The sequence below is a fragment of the Trachurus japonicus genome, chromosome 15 (assembly GCF_045865225.1).
Source record: "Trachurus japonicus isolate A0001 chromosome 15, Traja_1.0".
Lineage (NCBI taxonomy): Eukaryota > Metazoa > Chordata > Actinopteri > Carangiformes > Carangidae > Trachurus > Trachurus japonicus.
The window spans coordinates 11,448,873-11,461,795 of NC_140921.1; the positions used below are offsets into that span (position 1 = coordinate 11,448,873).

At 42.0% G+C, this 12,923-nt stretch overlaps 1 protein-coding gene across 1 annotated transcript in view; it reads right to left on the reverse strand.

Annotated features, from left to right (window-relative positions):
- Positions 1-5,713: 5,713 nt before the first annotated feature.
- Positions 5,714-12,923, reverse strand: part of camkmt (calmodulin-lysine N-methyltransferase) — a 99,787-nt gene continuing 92,577 nt past the window's right edge. The window contains exon 11 of the mRNA XM_085799585.1: positions 5,714-6,013. Coding sequence (XP_085655711.1) covers positions 5,915-6,013 — 99 coding nt within the window. The 3' untranslated portion in view covers positions 5,714-5,914. The remainder of the gene's footprint in view (positions 6,014-12,923) is intronic.

Below are 12,923 nucleotides of genomic sequence, written 5' to 3' on the forward strand. Positions count from 1 at the left end.
ATGCAGTCACAGTCACACGTTACGGTTTATACACTGAAACATTTGGCATATTCATGCTTGTGTGTATGTGTGTGTGAAGTGTGGAGAGTGCAGGTCAAAGAGTCACAGGTGTAACTGACCACCTGAACCCACCTGACACACACACACCATCTGTGGCTCAACACTGAGCCTCGAAACAAAGACACAGAAACTATGTGTGTGTTTATATTAAGGCTGTTAATTGATTGCTATATTTAATTGCACGAGTGTCTATTTGTTAGTTAATCGTAAATTAATCCAACATTGTTTTTATTTGTACAAAATGTACAATAAAAGGGATGTTTTTCCAAGTGTTAAATAAAGGCTACACTTACATTTCACATCGACAGTAACTGTAAATAACCTTGGTTTCCTCAACAGACACATCTGGCACGATTTTAGCTGAACTTGCCATTGAGGAGTTTTTTTTTTTCATGCCATCTGAGTGGTAAGTGTTAGCAGTGACGGTTTATCTTTTTACTGTGAGATGATTCATTTCCGGGAACTGATTCAAACTATGAGTCAGGCCAAAGGCCAAGATAAAGGAACATAAGTTAATTGTTCATCAAACAGGGAAAAAAAAGAGCGGAAGAGGAATTTGCATTAAGGTATTATTATCGTGTTAACTTTGACAGCTCTATTACACACACACACACACATATCCATATGAATATATATAACCTTACATCAACCTTACAAATAATAAATAAATAATGTGTGGCATAAATTCTTTTATATTGTACTGTGAACTTCTACTTAACATTAAAATGATGAAGCAAAGGGAGGCAAAGTAGATGAAATAACCTACACAGCCATAACAAAAGTAGTCAGTACAAAAATGAAGATGCATTGAGACTTTTTAGAGAGCTGCAGGAATTGTGGCACTTCAACCTGCCAGGTAAAGTGAGGGTAGAAACCAAATTGATATACAGTGTGTGTGAATGTGTATGTGTGCATATTTGCAGTCAGCAGCAGTGTGCCATGCAGCAGTGGCAGCTAACCCAAGGCCCTGGGGATGCCAGCTAGCTGGCGGCAGAGTATCAACAAAGCACAACATGACGCAATGGGTCTGGACTGCAGCTGAGCCCGTGGTGTGTTTACGTGCGGCGAGGAAGATCTGTGCGTTTGTTTATGTGTGTCAGTATACCAGAGCTCTTTGCACGCAGCTACACACAAGTGTGAATTAGTAGATGCACTGTATCATGAGGCGGGTTTCATCACTCTGTTTGTGAGGAGTTGGTGGTGACCATGTTGGCTTCCAGCTGCCCTGTCTGCTTTTAAAAAGAGTAACAGGTTTTACTCTTTTAGCACCGTACACATTTTCTACATACACAGTGGCCTTGATGTAATATTTAAACTGTGTCCACGCACATTCAGCGTATCAGCTTTATAAGGCAATATTATTTCACTGTAGTGTTTACAGCTTATTCCGCATAAAATGAATAATTGCAGATTTAGGGAAACACATGCAAATAGACAAAGAACAGGTAATTGAAGTAAACACCTTTATCACTTTATCAACATGTATGTTTCATTCAGAAAAGAAAATCTGGAAATAAATCAAACAAAAGCAAATTGAGTCCTTAAATGATGATGATGCAGGAAAACTACAGAAAATAAAGGGAAGTTGCAAGTCATAGAAGTTTCCGGAGGAAGTGCATGGATGGTGCCAAATCAAATGTTTGAATCTTTGTCGTCCTCCGCCATCAAACGCCCCTCACTTCCTTCCAGTCCTTGCTCTCTTTCCCTTCCTCCCTCCTCCCTGTGCTCGCCTTTCTCCCCCTCTCCTCTTTTCCTTCCCTCTCCATCTTGACACAGTGCACTGAGCCTAATCGTGGATAATTGGGTGGGAGGGGCAGTGGGCCGGCCCTGCCTTTGTGTGCAAAGGGCAAGTGGTCAAGTTAATGGGGCCCTTGTGTCGAGCTAGGAGCACTCTGTCTCTCTCTTTTTCTCTGTTCGATCACTCACTCGGCCAGTCAATCTCAGTCTCTCAGTCAGCTTCTCTTTTCTTTCGTGGATGAAGCTTTTCCCTGCTGTTTCGATCTAGTTTCACCTCATTTCCAGCTGTCTCACTTCGCCTCTCCCTCCAGTCATTCAGGGTGTCTTTCCCATTTCTTCTTTATCTTCATCCTCTGCCTTCTTGTCTTTTTCAGCCTTTCTCTCTCTCTCTCTCTTTGCCTCTGTCTGCAGCTATCTATCTCTCCTCTCTGTCTCTCTGGCAGAGTGTTGGGGAGGAGAGAACAGACCTCTTTAAAATATCAAAAGACAGATCAGGAGGCCTTGCTGGTCCCTCCCTTTCTACTAACTCTCCCTCCCTCCTTCTGACTGATAAACAGAAGAGTGAGCCTGCAGGATTAGCTGCTGTGTACTGCCTTCCCTCCCTCCTCCATCCCTCTCTCTTTTCTTCCTGTGGAGAAGTAGACTGTTGACTGGTCCTGATATATGTGTGTGAGCACTAAGTGTGTGTATCTGTGTGTGTTACCTTGTCTGGCACCAGCTTAGCCAACAGGAGGCCATTGTGTTTGAAACACAGGCCGCGGCCGATTGGGGCCTGAAGGAAACTTTATTACATCTGTGAGCATTCAACACTAGATTTTTTAATAATGTAACACACACGTTTTTCACAAGCAGCTTTGACAACCTGACCCCCCATAACGCACATTTATTGAGGAAAACCACATCACAGAAAATCTATAATGTGCAAAGTGTTGTTTTGTGATACTGAACGTTTTGTGGTAATGAAATTTCATAGGATTTTTATTACTGAGATAATGTCAGAACTGTAGCTCATGTGTTACTTTGTCCTATAGATTAAAATCAAATAAAGCCCAGAATCACTGTTTTCTTGAAGAAAATTTATTAATTTTTATTCATTCACCAAAAAAGAGAATCACACACTCTTACACAGCAAAGTACAATATTCAACCCACTGATTACAATGAAGCAGAGGGAAATTGATAGACTGAGACTCACTATTTTAGGCCATGTCCACACTGAAGTAGAGAAACTGAAATATTGTGATAGTGTATTAGACCATGCACAAAGCACTTGAGCCAGCAGCTTTATCAGATGACAAGCTGCACATCAGTATTTTTTAAACTGCTCACTCAGAGCAAAATGCTACAGAAGCAGCTTTTACTTTATGTAAAATAGATGGTTCTCTTCAGGTTCAGATTTTGATGGTTGCAAAAAAAAGGTCAAAATTAATAAAAGCAGATTCAATTAGGAATTGATCTGGATTAGTGTAGACATGGCCTGTGAGTTTGATAATCAAAATTATAGCCTAGCTGAGACATCCCATAATACAGTGTCATTAATCTGTTGTAGCAGAGCTCCTCTGCTTTCTTTTTTATGCCAACTGTTCTTATTGATATTAGCAAATTCAAACAAAGATCATGTGACGGTCTCTGAATTTTCATCTGTCTGCTGATGTCACAGTGAGAAGTGGCGAGTGTCCTCTCATACAGCACTAATATCACAACAGGAAGTGACGACATCACCGCGTGAAAGCGGCTCGTGGGTGCACCGGGTGAGGAGTTTGTCACTAAACGGAGGCAGAAGAAGCAGCAAATGCAACGCAGATGTCACAGTAAACAGTGGTTGTAAAATGACATCACTGTTGACGGTGGTGACGTCACACCAGACAGTGATGAAGTCACTCCTCACGGTCACAGTTGGGATGGTTTTTTTATGTGTTAGCCCACAGATATCAAAGGTATACAGCAAACCGCAGTATAGATAAAAATGTAATTAAATACACTACTAAACCTCTGCAATGCAATTTAAGTCCTCAAAGCATTGAGACCACTGATAAAACAGGCTTAATTTACTTTTCAGAGTAGTTACACAAAGGGAATACTTATTTTTTATTATTATTATTTCTGAAGGTGGATTATTTTCTTTTAACATGAGGAATGTAAACAGCAGCCACTGGGAGATACTGCATAGCTTCTTGGCTGTTGTACACAGCAATGGATCACAGTGAAATATGAAAACACCTTACTAGTGATAGGTACAGCTTTAGGCTCGAGTGACCCACTGACACTTGGCATTGTTCTACTATCGCAGGAAAGAAGAAACAGCTGAATTCAAGGGAAAAAGACCTGAGTAAAACTGTGTTGAAAAAATGCAAACAGAAGAACCGAGGGGCTGTTGTGTAAAACTCTTTTCTCTTGAGGTTATTAAAAGATTGTGGGGTTTTTAATAACTATGGTTCCACACAGTTTATCAACTTGAAATCCATATTTTAACTCTGGATGTCCACTGGATGTGGCTGTGTTGAATTGTTCCTTATCTATCTTGTGTTTTTATATTGATAGAAAAAAACACACATTTCCAGCTCATTTAGTGTCATTGCGGTAACAAATACTTTGTGGCTGAGCTTTAGTTACTGTATCTCATCATTTGGATTTTTTGGAAAAGAGGATATTAACAGAGGGAAAGGCAAAGTTTTCTCTTCCTCATGTAGAGGTGAAATAAACAAGCTGTTTCAATCAGTTCTCAACATGTGCGGTCATACACATAAATTCAAAAGTCACTTGGACAGAAGCAGCTCCAAAGACAGACCTGGCCAATGTAAAGCGAGAAGCTTCAGTGAGAAGGCCAGTGGACATTGGAGGTAAGAAACTATTGAGAGGTCTGTATTGCAACAAAAAAGGAAAGAAAAAAAGATGCAAAGAAAAATCTAGTTTCATACCATTATTCCACAGTTTTGGGGTCACTTGTCAATAAATGTGTGCATGTATTCTCTCTCTATCTCTCTCTCAGAAGGTGGATTCAGACTTTGAGTTTTTAGCAGCGTGTAGCAAACTCTGAATGAACCATGTGTGGAGCAGGGGTTGGAGGTGACGTTGGTGGAGTTACAGAGTCAGAGCAAGTGTCTGTTCAACAGTTTAAACAGCGACTATAACACCAACAGAGCTGTGTGAAATTAAATTTAAATGTGATGTAGTGTGTGGACTGCTTGTATCCATGGCGATGTCGCTGCATCGCTATGCAGGCTGTAGCTCCTAGGCAGCAACAACTGCTCATTAGTCTCCATGTTAATGCACTGTTGTAATTAATGCACAAAAGAAATTCTTAATACTGACCTCTGCCTGGGTGAGTGAGTCGTATTAGAAGACATTAAAGTGGAAGAAAAGAGGGAATAAAAGGAAATGAAGAAAATATAAAGGAAACTGTGAGCTGCTCCACAGTCTGTGACAGTTTCTGAATAAGAGCTGAGCTCTATGCTGAGGCCAGAAACTCAGAGACAGAAGGTAACACAGACTGGTGAAAGACGGCCAACTGACTGAATAACTGACACCTACAGTAGGAGATGGAGAGTACTGACTGGTTCATGGTTCACTTTCCTGGATGGTAAATTAACCAAATGGACGAGGGGAGGATTGATCAGGTGTCTTGTCAACTACCACTGTGACAGGCCACCTGATTAAAGGGCTGAGGTCTTTAAGCATATATATATATATGGCACATGGTTAAAAACAAACTAACATACAAGAATATATCCACCTCTGTTTTCTCCTCAGCTTCGGTGCATCTATCTGCACTGCTTTGGATCTGATCTGAGGTCGTTCCTCACCAGCACTTTAAACTACAACACACGCACACTCAAATATTCTCTGCACCATCAGTGATAAATCCTCTCAGTGGCCGATGTAAATATATAAATGCTTCAAAAGTGGCCACAACTTTTTTAAAATCTCTTTCTCTCGACTTTGACTACACACACAGCCCCACTGTATTCTAATACTGCTCTTTCAGTGCAATGCCTCCTCCTCACTTAGATCACATGTGGATCACGTTGTTGATACAACTCTGTAGCATCGTTCCATTTCAAATATCCAAAAGCATGTGGAGTGGTGCTGTGTGGAGATGAGGGCTCACTTGTTTTGGTTTACTGAGAGTGGCTGGCAGGTTGAGGTCCTTTGGTCAGGGTGATGAGAAGAGGATAGTGGATGTTCTCGTCGTACGCTTCTTTTCCCTCTCTCTGCATCTGAGGAAGACGAAACATGAAAAGCAATTAAAACAATACCAACTAAAATATTCTGCAGAGTGTGGAAGAACATTTACTCTTATTTTATTATTTGCCTCAGTGAACCTTTAATTAGAAAACTTTACCACCACAGTTGACAAAACATAAACACCAATTTGATTCACACCCCTATGAATTCCTATGGAATTTTAAGAGCAATACCATTAATCATTTGCAACATACACTCAATATTTAACCAGCTTAGTTCTCAATGCAACTTCTAATATTTTCTCAATGAATATATTTTTCATTTCCATTTCCTAAAGTCCAACCAACAGCTCAAAACCCAAAGATTTTCAGTAAAGCAGCTTACTGTGATACCTGAGAACCTATAATGAGCAAATTAAACAACTAATTCATTATCAGCATATTAGTTTCCAATCAAGTTTTTGTCAGTCACTTAATTGATTAGGTGTTCCGGTGTCGTTGTGGTACGTATCTGCACACACAAACTCTCTCTCTCTCTCTCTCTCTCTCTCTCTCTCTCTCTCTCTCTCTCACACACACACCCACACACACACTGAGCTTTGTGGGGTGCCCATGTGGTGCCCACTCAGTGCCCTCTTAAGCAGACTTGGCAGTTTGAGCATGCACCAGCTAATCAGCTCGCTCAGCGTCTGGCCAAATGATCAGAGACTTATGAAAGTGAGTTTAGTGGGCTCCGCTCATGTGAGAGTGTGTGATCGTCTGTGAGTGTGTGTGGGGGCGTGTGTGTGGTGAGAACAGGATAGTGCAGAACAGTGTGAAAAGGTTTCTTCACAACAAACAGAAACTCAGACTGACCCGACATTCACTTCCGGCATCTGTGGCTCTGCCAGTGACCTCCCCTCCGACCCCGACCTGGGCTGGTTTCACAACAAATGAGGTGGTTTTCTGGCACTTACTAAAATCATGATGCTGTGGGCTCTAGCTGTTCTGGTTTAATCCAATTTTTCCATGCAGCATCATAGTAAAATAAATGTAATACATAAGATTAAAAAAAATTCAACTTATTACCATTAAAATTCTTTAAAAAGTATTGGTAGTTTAGTTCGATTTAACTTAGAAAAAGGAGAACATCTATAGGCTTTGTTCTGCTGTAAGGATAGAAGGCCTCAGTGAAACTATAATCACTTGCCGGTCTCTTTATTTAGCTGCACTTCAATAAATTATTTTAACAAGGCTGTAATTTAGAAATGCAGTGTATTGCAGTATAGTTGTGTCAGTGCAGGAAACATAATGTAATCGCTGAAATCACTGGAGTGTTTGAAGCTTCTTTTAGATAAAAACAACAGGTTAAAGTGTCTAATCTGGAAATTTAAAATGAAATAGATAAATAACTGAAAACAAAATTTCGTCATGAAGCAAAAGAGATGGAGCAGGGTAAAGTGATGCCGCATCTTATCAGCAGCACACTGTGTTATACAGTTACAGGCTGTCAGTGAAACCAGGGGAAGAGGTGGCGTCTTGAACAGGATTTATAAGAAGGTTTGTGTGATTTAAATGGCTTCCTGAAGTCCTGCTTCACATCCTCCTTTGACACAGCTCTCTCTCTTTCTCTCACATCTCATCTCCCCTACTCCCAAACCCCGTCCTGAAAAAGTGAGAGATCTCCTCCTCCAACACCGTCTCTCTCCTCATCCTTGGTATTTTTTTTCCCTCCTCCTAATTCGGTCTTTTTTGTTGAACATGAACACACTGCTCGTGTCTGCCTCTCCCCTCTCAATCGGTCCCTCCCTTTCTCCCCAAGTGCCCTTCATGTGTGTTATCTTCCCGTGGCCATCCCTCCAGGCACCGGCCGGTGGTTGAACCTGTGACCCCCAGAGAGAGAGAGGGAGAGAGAGAGGGAGAGAGAGGGAGAGCAGACAGCCCAGGGGGTGGTTGGGCGTGGAGGGGCAGCTGCCTGCCCCCATGCTAAGCCTGCTATGGGGACCATGGCCAGCATTCACATTCAAATTCTACCAGGCGGAAGGAGCAAGGAAGCGATAGATGGAGGGATGGAGGGATAGAGAGGCGGGAGAAGGAGGAGGAGGAGGAGGAGGGGGGGGCTTAACGCGGTGAGGGCTGAGAGCTCGCAGAGGTGAAAAGTTTAACAAGCAAAGCTGTTCCTCCTGATCGCAGGCTGCCTAATCAGCTTCATGGGTGGCTGGCTAAATCGGCTCTCAACCCAGCCCCCTACCCCACCACCCCCACAATCTTTTCTCTTTTTTTTTCCTTTCCAAGGTGCAAGTCATTTATTTTATTGCCACTTTCGCCCCAGCTTCTGTCTCCCTCTCTTGTGCTCTCATTTTGCCTCTCTATTTCTCTGCCTCCTGCTTTTTCTCGTTTATTCTTGCCCTGCTTGCGTAGACCAGAGAGAAAGTGAACAAGGTGGAAAAAAAAAGACAGGAGGGGGCTCTGAGACAAGGAAGGAACGGATGAACCGGATGTCTGGGGTCTCTCTCGGCAGGATTAGGAAACAGAGAATGAGGGATTGGGTGGATGGAGAGATGAGTAGAGGAAGGGATAGAAGGACAGGCTTGAATAAATAGAGAAGTGGGTCGTGATGTAGGAAATGGGAAGATAGAGGGGAACAGAGGGAGGGAGAGTAGAGAAGGGTGAAGGAAGATATGTCAGAGAAAGGGGGGGAGGGAGGGAGGGAGGGAAAGGGGGCAGCCAGGAGAGAGAGAGAGAAAAAGAGTGAAGGAGGGAGGCAGAAAAGAAGGAGGCAGGGAGGAGAGTGTGAGTGCATGGACGCAGTGGGGATACTATTAATGCATGTGAGAGAGACGGGGGATCCACACATGTGCACACACACTCGCTTGCGTGTGTGTGTGTGTGTGCTTGTGCGTTTGAGAGAAATTAAAATTCATGACTCTCTCTTCACAACCATTTGAGTAACAAGATTAAGATGGCGGGTTAGAAAATAGCGCTGGCATTATCAGGCTGCTTGCAGTCCCTCCAGCTGCTTGCCTCTCTATTCCACAACAGTGGGGATAAGAGGATAACGCACTAGCCCTGTCTGCCCGTCCCAGCACACGCCTTACACTCACACACACACACACACTCACACACACACACACTCACACAGTTCTTAGACACACTACTGCTGCACATCGGGCCTGCCTGCTGTCGGCAGTCCCTCGAGTGTGTTTGTGTCAGTGGGTGAAAGTGTGTGTTTGTGTGAAAAACTGCAGAGTAGCGAGACGGGGCCTAGAGATGGTTTGTAAAGAATCGCTTAAAAAAAAAAAATCCCAGCTCTTTCCTTTTTTTTTAAACACAAACACATGCAAAGCAAATGTGAGGACTGGCAGTATATTCCAAACAAAATCAAATTTGACGTGTGTCAAAGCTGGCGCGGCGAGGGATGCCAGCATACCCACCGCTGCGTTTGTTGAGCAGCATCTGTGCCAGATGGAGGAGCTTGTGAGTCGCTAAGGGAACATGAGAAGAAGAAGTAAACTCGGACAAAACGACACACGTGGAAACTCAACCAATTGCGTGATATTGTTGCGTGGCTGAGTGTTATGCTGGGATTCTCAGTTAAAGATTGGGAGATAATTCATTATTATCATTTCACAGCTTTGAGTGGTTTTTATATCATTAGCAAATGACTGAGTGAGTGTTGAGTTTCATCCGTTACATAGTCCATTTCATTATATTTCTTGATATTAATTTGATTTTTTTTACATTGATTTTCATACAGTCATTTTGCACACATTTGCCATAGAATTAAAAATTCATGTTTTATTATTTTGTTAATCACAGTAGCACAAATTCTTGTTCCGTCGACAAATTTATGACATTTTTTGACATTTTAGTGCAACATAGAATATATGTATTTTTTTTTAAATTAGGAGGCCATTTCTTTTTTCTAAATAAGCAAAATTAATTAGGCAGAAAAAGTTCATTTAGTATAACGAGTGTTTGCTTATAACCTAAAGTGTAAAAATTAACTGAGGCTTTTCAGTGTCAGTTCTTCCTCTGAATGTATACATGCTTTTGGTGGAGACGTCTTTGATTGTCTTAAGCCCCGGTGAAAGAAAATCCATAGTGTGTGTTCCACTGTCGGGTCTGATATGCATTTTTCTTGTGTTGTGGTCCACCCACTGAAAGTAAATATAGCTGAAGAAAGCTAATCTGTAGTGTAAATGAGCAGCAGCTGCTCATTTGTGTGTGTGTGTGTGTGTGTGCGTGCATGGTGGCAGTGTATGTTTCGCTGTGATATCATCATGTGGTGTGTGTGTTTGTGTGTAATGTCTAGCCAATATGCTGTCTGAGTGATGTCTGGTCTGTGTGGGATTGTGATATAGCTTGTTTCCTATCTGTGCGTACAGTGTGTGTGTGTGTGTGTGTGTGTGTAGGTGTGTAGGTGTGTAGGTGTGTGTGTGTGTGTGTAGAATGGTCATTCAGGCACATGCAAGTACACACACACACACAGAAAGAAAGCACACAGGGGTTGTTCAGAGTGTTCATCAGAAGATAAGCAGAGGAGACTTAATCACCTTCAGTTGTGAGGGGGGCACTTCAACTTGTCCTCATATCCGCACACAGCACCTGACCCCACTGTGCTTGTGTGTGTGTTTGTGTGTGTGTGTGTGTGTGTGTGTGTGTGTGTGTGTGTGTAGCAGTGTGTGTCACTGAGAGGGAAGTGTACATTTCAACAGTGAGCTAATTGGTCTGAGAGACCCATGACATACCACAGAAAAGGAAACAAAAAAAAACCAGCATAATTTCATGATGCTCTTTTTTTCTCTCTTTTTTTTTTTACCCAAATCAATTTCAGTTTAAATTTATTCCACTGTTGAAAATATTGTAATAATATTCAGAGTATTGTGTGGCCTTGAGGCCTCATCAATTCTCTCAACACCTTTTTCAAAGATGCATTTCTTTTCAATCTAAGGTAATGGCAGCATCTACTTTAGAGGCTACTTCTGTCCCTCTTAACTTTGTTTTTTTCCCCCTCCGAGTCCATAGTTTTTTGTTCTTTTCCAGACTTCAGCTCCTCTTGTGCTGCTATAGAGTGGAAACTAAACAGAAGATTAAACACCATTTTGTGTTTGTTTATTCATTGGGTTTAGTTACAACATATAAAATTGAGTCCTATACAACACATGTGGTCTTGGGTTTATTAAAGCATGGTTCATCCAAAGACTATTTTTTAGTTGGGAAAGGATGGTGGTTTTGGTTTGATATTGAACAACTGGATGTGTCCTGTGTGCTTTAAGCCAGATTGAACTTTTTTAATAGTCAATCATGTTTTGTGTGATCCTTTATTGAGTGCTTTCATTTAAAGAATATATGAAACATGTAATTGTGCTTTATTTATAGGGAAAACAGTAATGTACAGTAGTGAATTATGGCAGTACGTACTGTATTATGTAAGAAAAATGTTACTGGTGTTACATTTTCGATACAGAGTGTTTTGTAATACATATTAACTGTAGGCTACAATAACATATTTTTCAAGGTTTGCAAAAACAGAAAAACAGAAACTGGCTGTATTTCACTGGATGGAGCGACCCCATTGATGCTCTGATTGATCAGCTACCGATCAATCACCACTGGCTGATTTTTGAAAATATCACTGATCAGCTGAACTCACCTACAGATGATCGATAACAGCGACAGCGATGAAAAAACGTGATAGAAATGCGTACTGCTGACAAAACGGTTCTAGCAGGCCACATTTTGAAAACACACAAGTCAGCAGTCCCACAACCAGTTTCCTCAGACTTCCCTCTGAAGCCACGCCTTCACCTTTCCACGGACATAGGTGAAGACTCTGATCGTGCACGGAAGAGGAGGGAGAGAGGGAGAGAGACGGCAGCTTGATTGGGCGTACAGGTAGGCAGAAGTAGACATGAAGGCATCTGATTGTATTTTTTGCTTTTCAGAGCGAAAAGCATGGATTGGTCAGAGTTTTGTCACTCCTGCAACTGCCACAAAGGTCTGAGTATTTTCGTTCTTTTTTCTGAATACATAATGTATTGACTACTCTCAGGATAGAAGGACCATTTCACCCAGTATAACAAAAAGTGTTTCTGAACAGGATTACCAACCATAACTTTAAGTCCAGGCTTAAAACCTTCCTCTATAACAGGGCTTTTAGTTAGGGCTGGTTCAGGTAGCTCTGAAGCATTTTATAGCTACACTGCTATAGGCTTAGACTGCTGGGGACACATCTGGTTACATGGAGCCCTCTCCTCTCCCCTCCTCTCGCACATTTTAAACTGTAATTATCTTTATCTATATCTATTGCACATTATCATCATCTATATCTATTGCACTTTGTAGTTTGGCACTCTCTCTGTGTTTCCACTCTAGCACAGTTTGAACTTTCATTATCTTTAACTTTATCTATTGCACTTTATAGTTTGGCCTTGTTGTCTCTGTGTTTCCACAAATCCACCGGAGCCCCATCTCTCTGCACCAGCCGCCGCCTGCATCACCCCCACCCCCCACTCCCTTCCCCTGCTATTAAACCAGCCTGCCCTCCCTTCCCATGAACCAGTCTGCCATCCAGTCCTCCCATTAATCTGGCCTGCCCTCCATGCCTTTCCTCCCAACAGAAGTTGCCTTCGTCAACTCTTGTTAACATTTCTATGTTTTGCATATTCTGTGCTATAAACTGTTTTCTTGTCTGTAACAACATCTATTGCACGTCTGCCCGTCCTGGGTCGTCTGAGGTTTCTCCAATTTTTCCCGGTTAAAACGGTTTTTCTGGGAGTTTTTCCTCAGTTGATGTGAGGGTCTAAGGGCAGAAGATGTTGTTATGATGCTATGTATGTAAAGCCCTTTGAGACAAACTGTTTGAAAAAATGGACTATACTAATAAAATTGTCTTGCCTTGCCTGGCCTGTGTCTTTCTCCAGATGTGGTTTCCTCACTAGAAAACAGCGGCCACCAACAC